Below are 18361 nucleotides of genomic sequence, written 5' to 3' on the forward strand. Positions count from 1 at the left end.
ATGCTCTCTGGACTTAAAAGATGCCTACACTCATATTCGGATACTTCCAGGTCACAGGAAGTATCTCAGATTTCAGTTGGGAACACATCACTTTCAGTTCTGCATGCTGCTTTTTGACCTCGGGTCAGCTCCCAGAGTTTTTACCAAATGCTATCAGTAGTCACAGAGTCGCTATGCAGGAGTCCATGTGTTTCCCTACTTGGATGATTGGCTGGCGAAGAGTTCGTCAAAGGACAGTGCTCGAATTCATGCAGAGAACTACTCGAGTGCTTGAGCTACTTGGATCCCATCTGCTCCCGGTTCAGCAATTGGAGTTCACTGGAGTCCTGATTGACATGCAGTAGGTGCGAGCCTTTCTCCCTATGCCGAGAGCAGACACTCTAGTCGCACTTGCCACTCAGGTTCGAACCAGCCAAAAGGTCACAAGCTCAGCAGATGTTGAGGTTGATAGGCCACATGGCCTCCACCGTGCATGTCACTCCCTTGGCATGTCTCCACATGAGAACCACCCAGTGAATCCTAGCTTCCCAATGGTGTCATACCTCAGGAAACCTAGCAGATGTCATCCAAGTGACACCAGAGTTGGTTCAATCCCTACTCTGGTGGACATTTCAATCCAATTTAACCATGGGACTTCCATTCCAAATCCCTCAGCCCCAGAAGGTGAGGACGATAGATGCATCCTACCTAGGGTGGGGAGCCCATTTAGATGGGCTTCACACTCAGGGTACTTGGTCAGCTCAGGAGACAGATTTTCATATCAATCTTCTGGAGCTCCAGACAATCTGGAACACTCTGAAGGCTTTCAGAGATAAGCTGTTCAACCAAATTGTACTCATTCAAATGGACAATCAGTTGCAATGTATTACACCAACAAGCAGGAGGGTACCAGACCATACCCTCTGTGTCAGGAGGCCATCCAGATGTGGCAATGGGCTACTGAGAAAAGGATAGTTCTCAGAGCCATATAAGCTGGTGGGCAAATCCAACAACCTAGCCAACTAAGCAGGGTCATGCAACCACACGAGTGGTCTCTCAGCATGGGCGTTGCCTTAAGATTTTCTGAGTGTGGGACACCCCCTAAGTGGATCTCTTTGCCACTCCATACAATCACAAAGTCCCTCAATACTGTTCCAAGCTTAAAGCCCATGACAGACTTCCTCCATTGGGGAACAGCTTTCTGTATATGTATCCTCCCATTCTTTTCATGATAACATGAACCATGATCCTAATTATCGCATACTGGCCCAGACAGATCTGGTTCCCTCTTCTTATGGAGTTATCTTCTGAAGAACCTTAGAGATTTTTACGACTTTCATTACACAGAACAAGGGATCTCTTCTACATCCCAACCTCCAGTCTCTGGCCCTCACAGCCTGGATGTTGAGATCTTAGAATTTGCTTTTTTTGTGTCTTCCAGATGGTGTCTCCAAGGTCTTGCTGGCTTCCAGGAAAGATTCCACTAAGAGGTGTTATTCTTGCAAATGGAGGAGGTTTGCCGTGTGGTGTAAGAACAAGACCCTAGATACTCTTTCTTGTCCTACACAGACCCTGCTTGAATACCTTCCACACATCTCTGAGTCTGGTTAATCAGTGCAATTAGTGCTTACCATCACCGTATAGAAGGTAAGCCCATTTCTGGATAGCCTCTAGTTGTTCCTTTCATGAGAGATTTGCTTTTGACAAAGTTGCCTGTCAAACCCCCACCAGTGTCATGAGACCTCAACATCATCCTCTCCCAGCTGATGAAAGCTCCTTTTGAGCCACTCGATTTCTGTTCACTGAAGTACTTGACCTGGAAGGTCTTGTTTTTGGTGGCTGTTACTTCAGCTCACAGGATCACTGCGCTTCAGGTGTTTGTAACACTAAATTTCATCAAAACACAGTAGCTCCCCTCATGCACAACTTGGACTGCAAACAAGCATTGGCCTTTTACTTGGAGCGGTCTAGGCAGTCCACCCAGATTTTTGTTTTTTTAAATTCCAACAGGATAAGGATCACCATCGGGAAGTGCACAATCTTCAATTTGGCTGACAGATCGCATTTCTTTCACTTATGGCCAAACTGAGCTGACTCTTGAGGGTCATGTCAAGACTCATAATGTCAGAGCCTTGACGGTGTCAGTAGCACACTTGAGATCAGCCTCCATACAAGAGATTTGCAAGGCTGCAATGTGGCCTTCAGTCCACACATTCACATCTCACTACTGCCTTGAGCAAGATACCCTATGCAATAGTCTATTTGGACAGACAGTTCTACAGAATTTGTTTGGGGTCTAGAATCCATTGCCACCCTCCTACGTCCTTTTTGTTCTGTTCCAGGCTGACTCTCATACAGGTTGTGTATAGTTTCAGGTTAATTTGAACTAGAACTCGCTGTTGTGAGTTCCCATTGTCCTACTATTGTTGTTTTCGGTAAGCCTGGTAGCTAGGGATTCCCACATGTGAGAATCAACTGGCCTGCTTGTTCTCGGAGAAAGCAAAGATACTTACCTGTAGCAGGTATTCTCCAAGGATTAATTAATTCTCACATTGCCTCCCACCAACCCTTGCAGTTGTTTTGTATAGCTATATTACTGTACTGAAGGTCCCGTGGGCAGGAAGGAACTTGCGCATGAGCGGTGGAAGCACTGCTGCAAGCTCTTGAGAGACAGTACGCTGTAAAGGTGTTCCACACTGGGCATCGTGGATGATGTCACCCACATGTGAGAATTAATGGCTTGCTATCCTTGGAGAATGCCTGCTACATAAGTATCTTCGCTTTACCTGCCATGCAATTTTTGTAATCACTGCACTGACATACAGATCATACATAGTAAATAAACATAAATATGTGAATAAAAAATATGAAGATGAATGTAAAACCTAATGTATCATAATAAAATATTGAGATAAACACTGACAAAGCATTGTAAACAACATAAATAAAATCAAGGTAAATGTTACGACATGCTGTACTCTTTAAAAGGTGATAAACAGACATGTAGCATAGTCAAGAGGGGGATAATTTATAAGAAAACAGAAAAGTCAATCTCCATATTAAGACCAGTGGGCGAGACAGTATTTAATTCAAAAATTAGCCTCTGTTCCTGTTGTAGAAGTATCCTGTCTATATTATTGCCTCTCCAGGATGGCTTAATAATTCTGAACACTAGAAACTGAAGATCAGAAAATTTGTGTGAGTGGTCAATCCAATGCTGAACCAGTGGTGCCATTACGTTATTCCTCTGGATATTGCTTCTGTGTTCGATTATCCTGGTCTTAATTTTTCTTGTGGTCTTCCCCACATAAATCATATCACAAGGACACAGAATTAGATAAACTACTCCTTCGGTGTTGCAATTAGAGGAGTGTTTGAGGGGATATGCTTTTCCTGTGTGTGGATGGATAAATGCTGTAATAGTCATAGATGCGAGGCATACGGAACAAGAACCACAAGGTTTGTGACCCGTGAAAAAAGGTGCTGTGGATGGTGTGGCAGGGAGAACCGAGGGTGCTATGATTTCTTTAATATTCTTACTGCGTGTGTTGGCCACGGTGAGCCATTTGTCCCGTCTGGTAGGATTGAACAAACGCTCAGTGGTGGCTGGTAAGTTTTATCTTTGAGGACACGCTGAGGAGCTTTAGCTTCTATGACACTTCGATTAGTTTGTCTGCACATCTGTGCCAGCAGCTATAGCTATATATGTTATATTATTTGGTAAGTCAGGCAAATACACTGAAGATAGTACTACACACACGTTCACACCTAATCAGAATTGGCCATTTTAAATGAGTATATATATATATATATATATATATATATATATATATATATATATATATGATTATTACAAATGACAGGAGGTTAAAATCCGAGTAATGTTTAAGGTCAGGGCCACTCCATTTGTGTTTTCTAATAATGTTTAACTTTGAGGTGTGATTTCACATCAAGCTTCTAAGTAAATCTTCCTGGTCTGTGTGGGGTGGATCATAGAAATGATAGTACTCATTCAAGATTTTTAAACACTATGCCCAATCGTTTATAATGGACCACAGAGTTGAGTTCTTTTTCTTAAGTATTCAATGGATAATTAAACACACCTTCTAGTTTCACATTAGGCAATTTACTCAGACTGTCTGAACATTCCTGCTCACATATTGTGAAGACACACTTTGGTAAGCCATTCTCCTCTTTTTTTCATGCAGATATATATTGAGTACAATTTGCCATAATACTCATGACACTATTATATTTACAGAGTGAGTCATATCACAATAGGTTAATATATCATATTATTTTAATTCATTCTATGATTTTGTAAATGGTGTTATTAATGTGTATATGATTGTACATAATGGTTTATGGATTTTTATTTTATTTTAAACACTTTGGGTTATCACTGACAAGATTTTGATCCTCGTTCATTTATTTTTAATATTGTATTTTACATCTTATTATTTTTATGTTTTTGCATTTTAATTGTTTATTACTTTATGATATGCATGTTAATTATAAATATACATTTCACAAAAATTATCTTTGTGTTTTTATGTCAGACCCCTGAGGCAGGCGCTTGTGCGCCGAAACACGGCCCGTGTCGGGTCTTTTTCACAATAAAGGACTGCCATTGTCTCTTTCTTCAAGGCCCAGTGTTGCTTTTTTCTTGTTTATATTGTATGCTGTATTACCCTCTCTTTTGTGATTACATTGCCAAAATGTTAAAATCAATTTTTTCAAAAAGGTTTACTTTGAATGTTTACTTCCTTAATGTAAAATTAGTAAGCTTTTCCATAGATGGTGGCCGGAGACACAGTAATTACCAGTGAACCAAACTTGTAAATAGTATTTGACTTGCTTTTCAACTTTTTTTAAATTGTAACTTCTACTAAGCACATTCATATTGTTAAAGCTAAATACTGACATCCTGTTCTTCTATGATTCTTATTTAATAAATTTTGTAAACCGCTCAGCTGTTTATTCAATGGGCAGTGTATTAAATATTAATAAATCTTAAACTTTAGATTAAAAATCAAAACAGAACACACCAATTGCTTCTCAAGCAAGGGACAAATGTTTGGGTATATACTGCGACTGCCTTCAAGTACTTTACAAACACCTCAGCACAGGCACTTGGAACATCTAAGCAAAAATAGAAGTAACTTGAGCATTATGTTAATAAGCTAGCATATAAGACGGCAAAGAGCAGCATAAGCCTGTGAAGACTTCTATGCACAGAGCTGTGCCTGCCATAGCATATCAGATGAGCAAGAACTGAGCTTAGGGTATCAGCAGCACGGATCCTAGAAATGCCCTTCTGTCACTGGATCTCCCTCATCTTGATACATACATAAGTAAGTTTTTTGTATCACATAGACCGCTACTAAATGGACTTGGGAAAAATCCACAATTTCGGGAATAACTTGTATGAAATGTTTGTACGTTTGGGTAGCTTGCCAGGTGCCCTTGACTTGGATTGGCCGCTGTCGGGGACAGGATGCAGGGCACGATGGACCTTTGGTCTTTTTCCAGTATGGCATTACTTATGTACTTATGTAGGTATTAGTAGGAAAGGAATGGAAAACAAAAATGAGGATGTTATAATGCCTTTGTATCGCTCGAATATTGTGTTCAATTCTGGTCGCCGCATCTCAAAAAAGATATAGTGGAAATAGAAAAGGTTCAGAGAAGAGCAACGAAAATGATAAAGGGGATGGGACGACTTCCCTATGAGGAAAGGCTAAAGCGGCTAGGGCTCTTCAGCTTGGAGAAAAGGCGCCTGAGGGGAGATATGATAGAGGTCTATAAAATAATGAGTGAAGTTGAACGGGTAGATGTGAAGCATCTGTTCACGCTTTCCAAAAATACTAGGACTAGGGGGCATGCGATGAAGCTACAATGTAGTAAATTTAAAACGAATCGGAGAAAATATTTCTTCACTCAACGTGTAATTAAACTCTGGAATTTGTTGCCAGAGAATGTGGTAAAGGTGGTTAGCTTAGCAGAGTTTAAAAAAGATTTGGATGGTCTCCTAAAGGAAAAGTCCATAGACCGTTATTAAATGGACTTGGGGAAAATCCACTATTTCTTGGATAAGCAGTATAAAATGTTTTGTACATTTCTGGGATCTTGCCGGGTATCTGTAACCTGGATTGGCCACTGTTGGAAACAGGATGTTGGGCTCGATGGACCTTTGGTCTTTCCCAGTATGGCAATACTTATGTACTTATATAATGCATGTTTGAAATTTGACTTCTATGTATGTTCTTATATACTCCACCCAGAAGAGATGGAGTGGATTATAAATCTTGGAACCAGATAAATAGAGTGTGAACGGGGAAAGTTTAGACATGCGACAAACGATATCAGACTGTTAATTGGCAGCTGATTTAAACTACAGATCAAAACTGCTTGAAGAACAGCGGAGAAAGAAAGCTAATATGGAGAAATGATATAGGACTGAGATTAAACACAATACAACGCTGACAGAACTTAAAGAATCAACAGGAGACATGACTGTTAGAGCTAAGTTTATTGGATTACAACTGCTGCCGATTTTGGATTTAGAACTTTGGATGGGAGCCTGAATGACCAACAGAGTGAAATGATATACTAGAAGAAGACCAATGGTCGTCATGACGGTAACAGCTGAGCCAGTGGGATGTACAGATGCCACAGATCTCTGAAAGTAGAAACTTAATGTTACACATAAGTGCAGAATTGATTATGATAATGTTTATAATTCTGGTTTGCTTTTTTTGGGTCTAAGTGTTTGTAAGTTCAATATGCAGAAAAAGGGATAACCCACAATTGTAGATTGGGGGGGGAAAAGCTTAGGAGGGAGAATATAGAAGAACTTGGCTGGCGTGTGAAGAGAAGGGGTAATAGTATAAACTACTCTAGGGACCAAGTAGAGGTGATAAGATTAGAGAGAGCAGGGCCATTAAGGATAGGGATTCTCAGGGAAGGATACGTATTGGAATATATGATTTATATTTGAATGAGGAGAGGTGTTGGAAGTGACCTCATTCCGTAAGGAATAAAGCGGGTACAGAAAGGGGGGAGGAGGGTACTTAGGGAGGGGGAGGGTATATGGGTGGGGAAGGGAAAGAGAAAAAGAACTAATTTGATACTACAATTGTTATATGAGTGGAGAGAAAGAATTCATAACTGGATAGTAGGTAATGGGGAGAGGAGCTGGGGGCTGGGCTGGCTCCTCTCGGGCACCAAGAACACACAAGTTTGGACATGGATGGGCTACATTAGGCACATAAATTAAGGTTGTAACTTGGAATGTCGGGGGCATTCCCTCGCCCATTAAAAGATCAAACATTTTGAGACACCTTCAACGAATTTGTGCTGATATAGTATTTATGCAAGAAACCCATCTGACAGACATCGAACATGCTAAATTGAATAAATGGTGGGTGGGGGATTGCTTGGCCTCTGCAGCAGCAGAAGGGCGCAAAAGAGGGGTGGCAATTCTTATTAGAAAAGGAATCACAAATCAAATACATAAGATCCATAAAGGACCCAGAGGGACGATATATTTTCTCCCTTATTACAATTAATAAACAAAAAATTCTGTTGGGCAGTATATATGCACCAAATGTCCTAGACCTTAAATTTTACAAAAAACTAGTAGCAAAAATTACGCAATTGGAACCTGTGCCCATAATGTTAGGGGGCGATTTCAATACGACTTGGGATCCCCCAACTAGATCGTTCCCAACCCCCTGGAACCGCTCAACGAATAAATACTAGGGGACTGCCTGATTTTTGTACAACGCTAGATCTCATAGATGTTTGGAGGATGCTACATCCTGGGACCAGGGAATATACACATATGTCGAGAGCACATGGAACCTCCTCTAGGATAGATTATCTGCTCGCCTCGCGCACTCTTCACAACAATTAGGGGTGCAGACATAGGACCGTGTGTCATTTCAGATCATGAGGCCAGGAAGAAGAGAGGCTAAGGGGATGGACGTTCCCGACTTATCTAGTAAAAGATGTGAAGTTTAGAGAACACCTGCACGAGAAATGGACGGAAGATAAACATCTTAATGAGGGGTCAGTGACAGAAACTACTAACTATTGGGAAGCCGCAAAAGTAGTTTTAAGAGGCGAGATCATAAGCTATACTACTCAATACAAACGCTCAAGAGATCGGGAAATATTAAGATTAGAGAAACAACTTCGGGGAGTAAATAGACAATATGGTTTGAATCCTTGCCCTCAACTCAGACAAGAGATACTAGAAATACAAACCACCCTCAATTCTTTACTTCACGATAGAGAAGTGAAATCCCAGGTCTATTATCGCTATCAACTATATAAGCATGGGAGTAAAGGAGGTAAATTCTTGGCACGAGTTATTGCCCCTAAATATGCAGCCAGAACCATTACTACTCTTAAAAATGAGACAGGGAGCCTGATACATACCAATCAAGAGATCAGAACGGCATTTCAAACATACATAGTAACATAGTAGATGACGGCAGAAAAAGACCTGCATGGTCCATCCAGTCTGCACATCAAGATAAACTCATATGTGTATACCTTACCTTGATTTGTACCTGCCTTTTTCAGGGCACAGACCGTACAAGTCTGCCCAGCAGTATTTCCCGCTTCCCAACCACCAGTCCCGCCTCCCATCACCGGCTCTGGCACAGACCATATAAGTCTGCCCTCCACTATCCTCGCCTCCCAACCACCAACCTCTCTTCCCCTACCTGCTCCACCACCCAATTTTGGCTAAGCTTCTGAGGATCCATTCCTACTGCACAGGATTCCTTTATGCATATCCCACGCATGTTTGAATTCCGTTACCGTTTTCATCTCCACCCGCGGGAGGGCATTCCAAGCATCCACCACCCTCTCCGTGAAAAAATACTTCCTGACATCTTTTTTGAGTCTGCCCCCCCCTTCAATCTCATTTCATGTCCTCTCGTTCTACCGCCTTCCCTTCTCCGGAAAAGATTTTTTTGCAGATTAATACCTTTCAAGTATTTGAACGTCTGTATCATATCACCCCTGTTCCTCCTTTCCTCCAGGGTATACATGTTCAGGTCAGCAAGTCTTTGCTCATACGTCTTGGAATGCAAATCCCATAACATTCTCGTAGCTTTTCTTTGCACCGCTTCCATTTTTTTAACATCCTTCGCAAGGTACGGCCTCCAAAACTGAACACAATACTCCAGGTGGGGCCTCACCAACGACTTGTACAGGGGCATCAACACTCCCTTCCTTCTGCTGATCACACCTCTCTCTATACAGACTAGCAACCTTCTCGCTACGGCCACCGCCTTGTCACACCGTTTCGTCGCCTTCAGATCCTCGGATACTATCACCCCAAGATCCCTCTCCCCCTCAGTACCTATCAGACTCTCACCGCCTAACACATAAGTCTCTCGTGGGTTTCTACTCCCTAAATGCATCACTTTGCATTTCTTCGCATTGAATTTTAATTGCCAAACCTTAGACCATTCTTCTAGCTTCCTCAGATCCCTTTTCATGCTTTCCACTCCCTCCCGGGTGTCCACTCTGTTGCAAATCTTAGTATCATCTGCAAATAGGCAAACTTTACCTTCTAACCCTTCGGCAATGTCACTCACAAATATATAGAACAGAAGTGGCCCCAGCACCGATCCCTGAGGCACTCCACTACTCACCTTTCCCTCCTCCAAGCGAATTCCATTTACCACCACCCTCTGTTGTCTGTCCGTCAACCAGTTCCTAATCCAGTTCACCACTTCGGGACCTATCTTCAGCCCATCTAGTTTATTTAAGAGCCTCCTGTGGGGAACCGTGTCAAAAGCTTTGCTAAAATCTAAGTAGATTACGTCTATAGCACGTCGATGATTCAATTCTCCAGTTACCCAATCAAAGAATTCAATGAGATTCATTTGGCACGATTTCCCTCTGGTAAAACCACGTTGTCGCGGATCTTGCAACTTGTTGGCTTCTAGGAAATTCACTATCCTTTCCTTCAGCATGGCTTCCATTACTTTTCCAATAACCGAAGTGAGGCTTACCGGTCTGTAGTTTCCAGCTTCTTCCCTATCACCACTTTTGTGAAGAGGGACCACCTCCGCCGCTCTCCAGTCCCTCGGAACCTCTCCTGTCTCCAAGGATTTATTAAACAAATCTTTAAGAGGAGCCGCCAGAACCTCTCTGAGCGCCCTCAATATTCTGGGGTGGATCCCGTCCGGTCCAATGGCTTTGTCCACCTTTAGCTTTCCAAGTTGTTGATACACACTCTCTTCCGTGAACGGTGCTATATCCATTCCATTCTCAGGTGTACTTTTGCCAGTCCCTCACGGTCCTTCTCCAGGATTTTCTTCAGTGAAAACAGAACAAAAGTATCTATTTAGCAAATTGGCTTTTTCTTCATCATTATCTACATAGCGGTTCGCTGTATCTTTTAGTCTCACAATTCCCTTTTTAGTTATTCTTCTTTCACTAATATATCTGAAGAAATTTTTGTCGCCCCTCCTTACATTTCTAGCCATTTGTTCTTCCGCTTGCGCCTTCGCCAGACGTACCTCTCTCTTGGCTTCTTTCAGTTTCATCCGGTATTCCTCCCCGTGTTCCTCTTCTTGAGATTTTCAATATTTCTGGAACGCTAACTCTTTAGCCTTTATTTTCTCAGCCACTTGCTTGGAGAACCATATCGGTTTCCATTTTCGCTTGCTTTTATTTACTCTCCTTACATAAAGGACTGTGGCCCTATTTATTACTTCTTTCAGCCTGGACCACTGTCCTTCCACTTCATGTTCGTAAAGGTGGAGGAGTAGCTCTGTATGTGAGGAATGATATCATGGCAACTGAAATGACAGGGACCTGGGGAAAAGAAGAAGCGGTATGGATCACCTTAAAAAGAGAGGACAGAACCTCTGTCCACGTGGGTGTTGTCTACAGACCCCTGACACAATTAGAGGAACTAGATAAAGATCTGATCGCAGATATTCAAAAATTAGGAAAGAAAAAAGAGGTTCTGTTGATGGGAGATTTCAATCTGCCGGATGTAGATTGGAAGGTTCCGTCTGCCAAATCGGAAAGAAGTAGAGAGATCGTGGATGCTTTCCAAAGTGCTCTGCTCAGACAGATGGTGACGGAACCCACGAGGGAGGGAGCGATGCTGGATCTGGTGCTCACAAATAGGGATAGTGTATCAAATGTCCGAGTGGGTGCACACCTGGGAAGCAGTGACCATCAAACGGTTTGGTTTGATATAACGGCTGAAGTGGAGGGCGGCCACTCTAAACTCAAAGTCCTGGATTTCAAGCATGCTGACTTTAGTAAAATGGGGGAATACCTGAGGAAGGAGATGATGGGCTGGGAGGACCAACATGAAGTGGAAGGACAGTGGTCCAAGCTGAAAGAAGTAATAAACCCTCTCTATCCTTCCTAAATAGATTATAGCCTGGTATGCTTGCATCCCATTCGTGGGAACCGTTGAGCCATGTCTCTGTGATTGCAACAACATCTAAGTCTGCCTCCAACATCAGGGCTTGAAGGTCATGAACTTTATTGCTTAGACTACGAGCATTTGTGGCCATCGCTTTCCATCTATATTTCTTGGTATGTGTTTCAACATTAGTGATTTGGGGGTGTCTTTTCACTTTGGGTACCTTCATGTCTTTTTGTTCCAACTCTATTGCTTTTTCCTCTGCCTCAGTTCTATTTTCAGGAGCATTACAGTGCTGTAATGGAGCAAAAGAATTCTTTAGTGGCAACACTTGTGCGGGCGGATGCTTCTGTGTCACATGACGAAGACTGCCTGAGCCTACTGTGAACCATCTGTTCTTATGTGGTTTTATTCTTTGAGGGAGTGGTGAGAAGCTATTTTTCTGTGCAGTCCTAGAAGCTGCTTTAATTGTATCCAATTCTTGCATTACTTTACTGAGCTCTTGTTTAAAACTAGATAGCTGAAGACAGATAGGGCAAGCTTTAAGTCTCCAGATGATTGGCCTTGAAACTAAAGTACCACAATTATTGCAGAGAATAAAAGTCATCCTGATTGGTTGAAATGTGTATGAACAGGTGTACTTAGTTGGGGTTAACAGTCTGTAAGACTGCCTGTGTATGATTGAGTAAAGTTAATGAGGTTTGGTTTGTCTATAAATGAGTGGAAAACCCTAGGGTGGGTGGGATGTGGGGAGGGTGGGTGGGATTATAAGTCCCAATGGGTCAGCTAAATGCTGTTATCAAGGCAATTCTCTGGATGGGACCAGAATTGGTACAGTCTGGTCAAAGAATTTTCAAATGATTTAACTTTCAAAATTGCCCTAGAATATAAAAAACTTTCCTTGTTGTAATATAAATCCAGATATTCCCAATAATTATATCAGTTTCAACAATGTAAAATGCACTTTAGAGCCTCAATACAATGCAATGCAGCCTCCCTCTCTATCAGAGCTTGGCAGGAAGAGAAAAAGAAAATAAGAGGTTTCACAGGGCAAAATTAATTAAGCAATAAGCATTAAAGAGAATATCAGGTATCTCACCTATAGCCAGAAAGTTGAGAAGTTTGGAATTTAAAAGGTCAGAATACCAACAATTATATAGGTCCACAGAGCAAGATGGACTTCGAGGGGAAATGTATATGCAAAATATCAAGACCCTGAAGTTAAATGAGCAGGACCGCAGTCGACTAAATGCTGAACTTAGCGAAGATGAGATTACATGGGCTATAGGACATAGTAAACTAGGCAAAGCATCAGGCCCTGATGGATATAAAGCAGAATTTTATAAAGTAATGGGGGAATCGATAATACCTACATTAGCTAAGGTGTTTAATGAGTGGATAGAAAGTGGTAGAATGCCAGAACACTTGAACCTGGCTCGTATAATAGTGTTCCCTAAACCTAACCGAAATGTGCAATTGGTAACATCATATAGACCCATATCGCTAATCAACCACGAGGCTAAAATATTCGCAAACATTTTAGCAAATAAACTAGGCCGAGTCTTGCCCAAGATTATTCACGAAGCTCAGGTTGGGTTTGTGAAGGATAGATCGGTAACAAAGAATATTAGACGAATTCTGACATCACTGGAACATCTGGGGCATACTAAAGAACACGCCTTAATAGTTAGTTTCGACGCCGAAAAGGCGTTTGACAAAGTGGAATGGCCCTTCTTGTATTCGGTAATGGAAGAGTATGGATTACAGGGAAAGTTTATGCAGGCGGTAAGAGCGCTGTATAAAGATCCTCATGCACAGGTAATGCTCAATGGAAACCTCTCGGAGGAAATTCATATTGGTAGGGGAACGAGACAAGGGTGCCTGTTGTCGCCATTACTCTTCGCGCTATATTTAGACCCAGAAGTTTAAAGTGGCAGCATTTGCTGATGATCTCTTAGTGATTTTAACGAGCCCGAGAGATGCTTTTCGTAATCTACTGGAAATCTTTCGGGAGTTTGGTGAATACTCGGGGTTCACATTAAATTTGGATAAATCAGAGGCCCTAGCTATAAATTGCGAAAACCATAGCCTTTGGCCAACAGATTTCCCCTTAAAGTGGGCAAACACTTATTTTAAATATCTAGGTATCTTGCTTCCGGTAAACACAAAGGATTTATATAGTTTAAATATTAAAAAGTTACGAGAACAGACAATGCAACAACTAGACTCATGGAGTAACATAACGGTGTCATTGGCGGGGAGGATATGTCTCGCGAGGATGGTGATAACTGCCGAGATGGTTGTATGCCATTCAGACATTGCCACTGCAACTTAAACAAATAGACATAAAATATTTCTATAAACTAGTGATGCGTTTTTGCTGAGCTGGGAAGCGAGCTAAGCTTCAACAGAAATTCCTGTTCGGCGGATGGAAACAGGGGGGAATGGGGATCCCAAATATCAAGTATTATAATATGGCTTGTTTGCTACGGCAGGTGAGAGATTGGTTATTTTCCACTCAAACCCATACTCCACTTGATTATGAAGAAGCTTATTTTGCTCCATATAATCTTATAACACTACTACATACACAGAACAATATGCTTCCCAATAGAATTAGACATAGTGTACTTTTGCTGCCCATCAGAGACGCGTGGAGATTTTTAGGAAAATTACTGGGGGGAGACCCATCTGTCACGGAACTATTGACAATTAGGGGTAACCCGATGTTCTTACCGGGACTAGAGAATCGAACATTTATTACTTGGGAACGAAATGGAATAGTTAATTTGCAGGATGTATTACGGGACGATGGGCATATAAAAAAGGTGTCACAGCTACAGACCATAAGGATGGCAAGTTGGAAGGACCACTTTGCGCACTATCAGTTACATCATTATATACGTACTCTTAACAGAGAAGAGCTCAATAAGAAATTAGGGGAACGAGTTAGTAAGTTCTATGAGGCAATTTCTGAGAATGCTCCATCCATTTCCAACATACATTTAAAACTATGGGAGTTGGTGCCTGGGAGGGAGATAGATCAGCTTCGGAAACGGTGGGAAGCAGATCTGGGACGAGAACTGACAACATGGAATATTATTACACAAATAAAAGATATTCCCAGGATAATAGAAGGGGCAGGCCTTAGAGAATGCGCATTTCGAATGCTACATAGAGCTTATTTCACTCAGGTGCAATTGTATAGATCGGGAGGAATCCAGACGGCTACCTGTTTGAAATGTAATAGGACAGATAATACACTATACCATGCGATCTAGGTCTGCCCATTAATACAACGGTATTGGAGACAAATAGCTGCATTCTTGTCTACTACTGTGAACAGTAAAATTGAAATTAATCCACTGATGTTAATACTAGATATACGAGATACATATCCTAGATTAAAAGCAAACAGAATAATGTTTTGCCGCAAAGTGTGCCTGGTGGCTAGAAAATGTATAATGCAGCATTGGACTTCAACACATCCACCAACCTTCTGGCATTGGCGCAACCAGATACATCAGCTGCTGACCTGGGAAGCGAGAGAAGCGAAAGGAACACACAAACGAAAAATACGTTTTCTTAACATTTGGGGGCGTTACTTGGATGGGATGACTCAAAGAGGGAGAAGCCGAATTCTCAACACTATGTAACAATAATTGTATTAATTGTAGTGGATCAATATACATATAATAGGCTAAGTAGGGAGGGAGGGAGAGATATCAAGTATATAATGATAGATTGGATAAATAGTATTGATGTGAACATTGGATATTAAAGCGATAGAGAGGATAGGGAATGGAATGGAATTAGAATAATTAGGAATAGCATCCTTTAATTCATGATCAACAACTTAAATATCAGCATGCTAAATCCCAAAGAGGGGGATGGGTGGGGAGGGAGGGAGGGAAGGGGGGAGGAATATGTAAAATGATGTTGACAGAAGTTGATGTTATACTTGGTTGACAGAGATGTATAGGTACCAAGATATGATGTAAAGTATAATGACACTGCAAATATTCTAATAAAAATGTTGAAACATAAATAAATACACAGAAAATCCTGCCACCTTAATAAAAGGGAGCAGAACATCAGTATTTTAGTGTCACATAAGGCTGAAACCATTGCTGTCCTCTCCCAAAGGGGGGCTGAGGATGAGAACAACGATGGTTGTGGCAGCGTGACTAGGAGACACGTCTTGGTCCTTATCAACTACAGCCACACAAAGGGTTAAAAGTAACCTGTATTGAGGTAACCTGTTCCTTGCACAGGTGAGGAGAAATGAACATGCAAAAAGTCAGTCTTTGCTCTCAAGAGTTCTCTCAATGGCCTGCCCCTGCATGGTCACAACATGAACAGCATAAATAGCTTGTCTCTAGCCTGGAGTCAAGAGTTAAATTCTATTCTTTAGTATTCAACACAATCCGGCCTAACATAGCTCTAAAGTCCAAAGTCACACTTTCCAGCAGGATTCCAAGATAAACTTGGCCTACCTTAGTGGAGCTTCTGCAGCTTATACTTCTGTGATGGAGGCATAAAGTGGAGGACTTCTCTCCTCAGGGCCTCCCTATTCTGTCCTGCCAGAGGACCTTTAACTTCCCACTCACTCTGAGCCCTGCCCTCCTGACTCAGCAAGTTACCTAAGCCCTGCCTTAAGGTAGTTTTGTTCCAGCCTCAGTGAGGGAGTGTCCTTAAGGAATCCTTGCCTTGTACCACCCACACCCTCACACTGGTCATAGACAGACCAAGGATCTCTAGAATGGCTATAGAGTTTCAGCATACCTCTCTCTGTCCCAGTTTCAGTCTGTCGCTCAGTTTCACTTTGGGGCTGTTTGCCAGCAGGTGGCGCAGCTTCACATAGCTCTTCCACAGCTTCTGGTACCTGGCCGGAGGAAGGAACATATCTGGTCAAAACCTGTGAATCGGGACCTCAGATTAGTAGCTCTTATCCATCATGTAAAATGTTCAGTTACTGCAGCTTCCTGCCACTTGCAGGAAGGAAAGCAGCAAGTCTGCTTTCTCACAATACTAGCAGCGGTGTGATTGGGGAGGATGCATGAAGTGTTCAGTGTCCTTCAGCTGTACGTGTAAATTATTGTATGCAAAAGTTTCATATAATCCTTTTAAAAAATATGTATTTGTTCCTCTTCCACACACCGGTGGCCACATGGCAGATTTTCTGCATACTACCATGTGGCGCACACGGCATATACATGCTTTACGCCGCAGAGATTGCATGCTGCGGTGAAAGCTCCTCGTTACCTAGACCAACTCTTCTTTATTAGTTTCATGATCAGATGTAACTAAACTTTAGATTAAAATCTTTTAACTCCTAGAGGTCCTTTGTTATCAGATTTAGATCATTTATCCTTTATTTAAACTTGCTAAACTGCCTTTACTGGCAAAGAGGGAAGGGGAAGGGAAATGGGACTTGATATACTGCCTTTCTGAGGTTTTTGCAACTACATTCAAAGCGGTTTACATTTATTCGGGTACTTATTTTGTACCAGGGGCAATGGAGGGTTAAGTGACTTGCGGGAAAGCAAGGCAAATAGTAAGATAACAGAAAGAAAAGAATGCCATTTCAAATAGGAAAAAAGTAACACAATCACCAACTGGATCAACCAAACAGAAGAAATTAATGGATAAAACATTTACACACAGGTAAAATCCCCAACAGCACCCTTGCCAGCTAGCCCACCAAAACTTGGAGAAAAATGTCTAAACGTTTACATTTCTTAAAAGAATATTCTAAGAGATAAAGGAAGTCTGGAAGCAGGGGCCAGAAAATTATACCATAAAGAGTAGATTCTAGACAGGCAGCAACCAAGTCAGGGAGAATCAGCTGATGATAAGTGAGAATGAAGAGAACGGATAGGAACACAAGGAATGATGTCAGTGAGAATGAAGAGAATGGGTAGGAACACAACGAATGGTGTCAGTAGCAAGGTACTGAGGAGTACCATCATGTTAGGCTTTGAAAACAAGAGTCAGCGCTAGGGACATCGGGGGAGTTCCAAGATGACAGGAACATTGTGCTGAGCTCTGTGATGCTGTGTTTTCCTCTTAAATATTCCAAGATGACAGGAACATTGTGCTGAGCTCTGTGATGCTGTGTTTTCCTCTTAAATATTGCCTTTAAACTTACTGTAATGGGTAAGAAACAAAAGGAAGTCCAATGGCTGTTATCAGATTCCTTGACACCAGTGATATCCGGCCCAATGGATACAGTTGTTCATCTAGTTGAGTCAATGGCATCAACCATGGGCACCTTGCTGGAGAGTTCGACAATGGAAGGAGGGTTGTGGACTCCTCTTGAGCTGGAAGTTTCTCTCTCCTCAGAGTTGCACTGTGCCCCCCCTATACCGCAAGGGAACCGAGAACTACTGCTTGATACCAAGAGCCGCGAGAGAGCGGCCCGATGTGATTACTGGCTGTGCAGGCAGAGATCTTGGCAGAAGGAGATTCACAGCCTGCAGACTAGTTGCCTCTAGCCTCAAGTATGGAGACAACCACGGGAGCAGCATCTTTTCCTCATACAGCAATACTTGGTATACAAGAACCCCTGATTTCAACATAGGTGAGACCTAAAGCTTTTACTTTAGAAACTTATGGGAAGGCATCTTGAGCTTAGAACAGTCCTTCCCGGGCCAGATGGGCATTATTTCACAAAAAACAGACATGACTGTACAACAGTAGGGCGCTGTTCAAGACGATATAGGGGGTTTAGAATCAACGTTTATCTGATACAGAGAATAACCTCCAACAGGTCCAACAAACAGAGGCTACTTGTGACGGAAACAGTGGGTTTCTGAGTCTGAAAACTGTATTATTTCATGAAGTGTATTTCTCCTAATTGGCTAGCACATGGTGCTTGTTTTGAGTTTTAAAGCAGTTGCATAAAAAGACTTTCTCTTCTCCAGTTTTAGCTTATGGAAAGGTAATCTGCAGTACCATTGGGCAGCT

General features: G+C 42.0%; 1 protein-coding gene across 1 annotated transcript in view; it reads right to left on the bottom strand.

Moving 5' to 3' along the window:
* DROSHA (drosha ribonuclease III) overlaps positions 1-18361 on the bottom strand; it is a 552432-nt gene that overhangs the window by 292553 nt on the left and 241518 nt on the right. Inside the window, exon 14 of the mRNA XM_030216759.1 lies at positions 16178-16277. Within this exon, the coding sequence (XP_030072619.1) occupies positions 16178-16277 (100 nt within the window). The remainder of the gene's footprint in view (positions 1-16177; positions 16278-18361) is intronic.

This window comes from Microcaecilia unicolor, chromosome 1, assembly GCF_901765095.1.
Source record: "Microcaecilia unicolor chromosome 1, aMicUni1.1, whole genome shotgun sequence".
Taxonomy (NCBI): domain Eukaryota; kingdom Metazoa; phylum Chordata; class Amphibia; order Gymnophiona; family Siphonopidae; genus Microcaecilia; species Microcaecilia unicolor.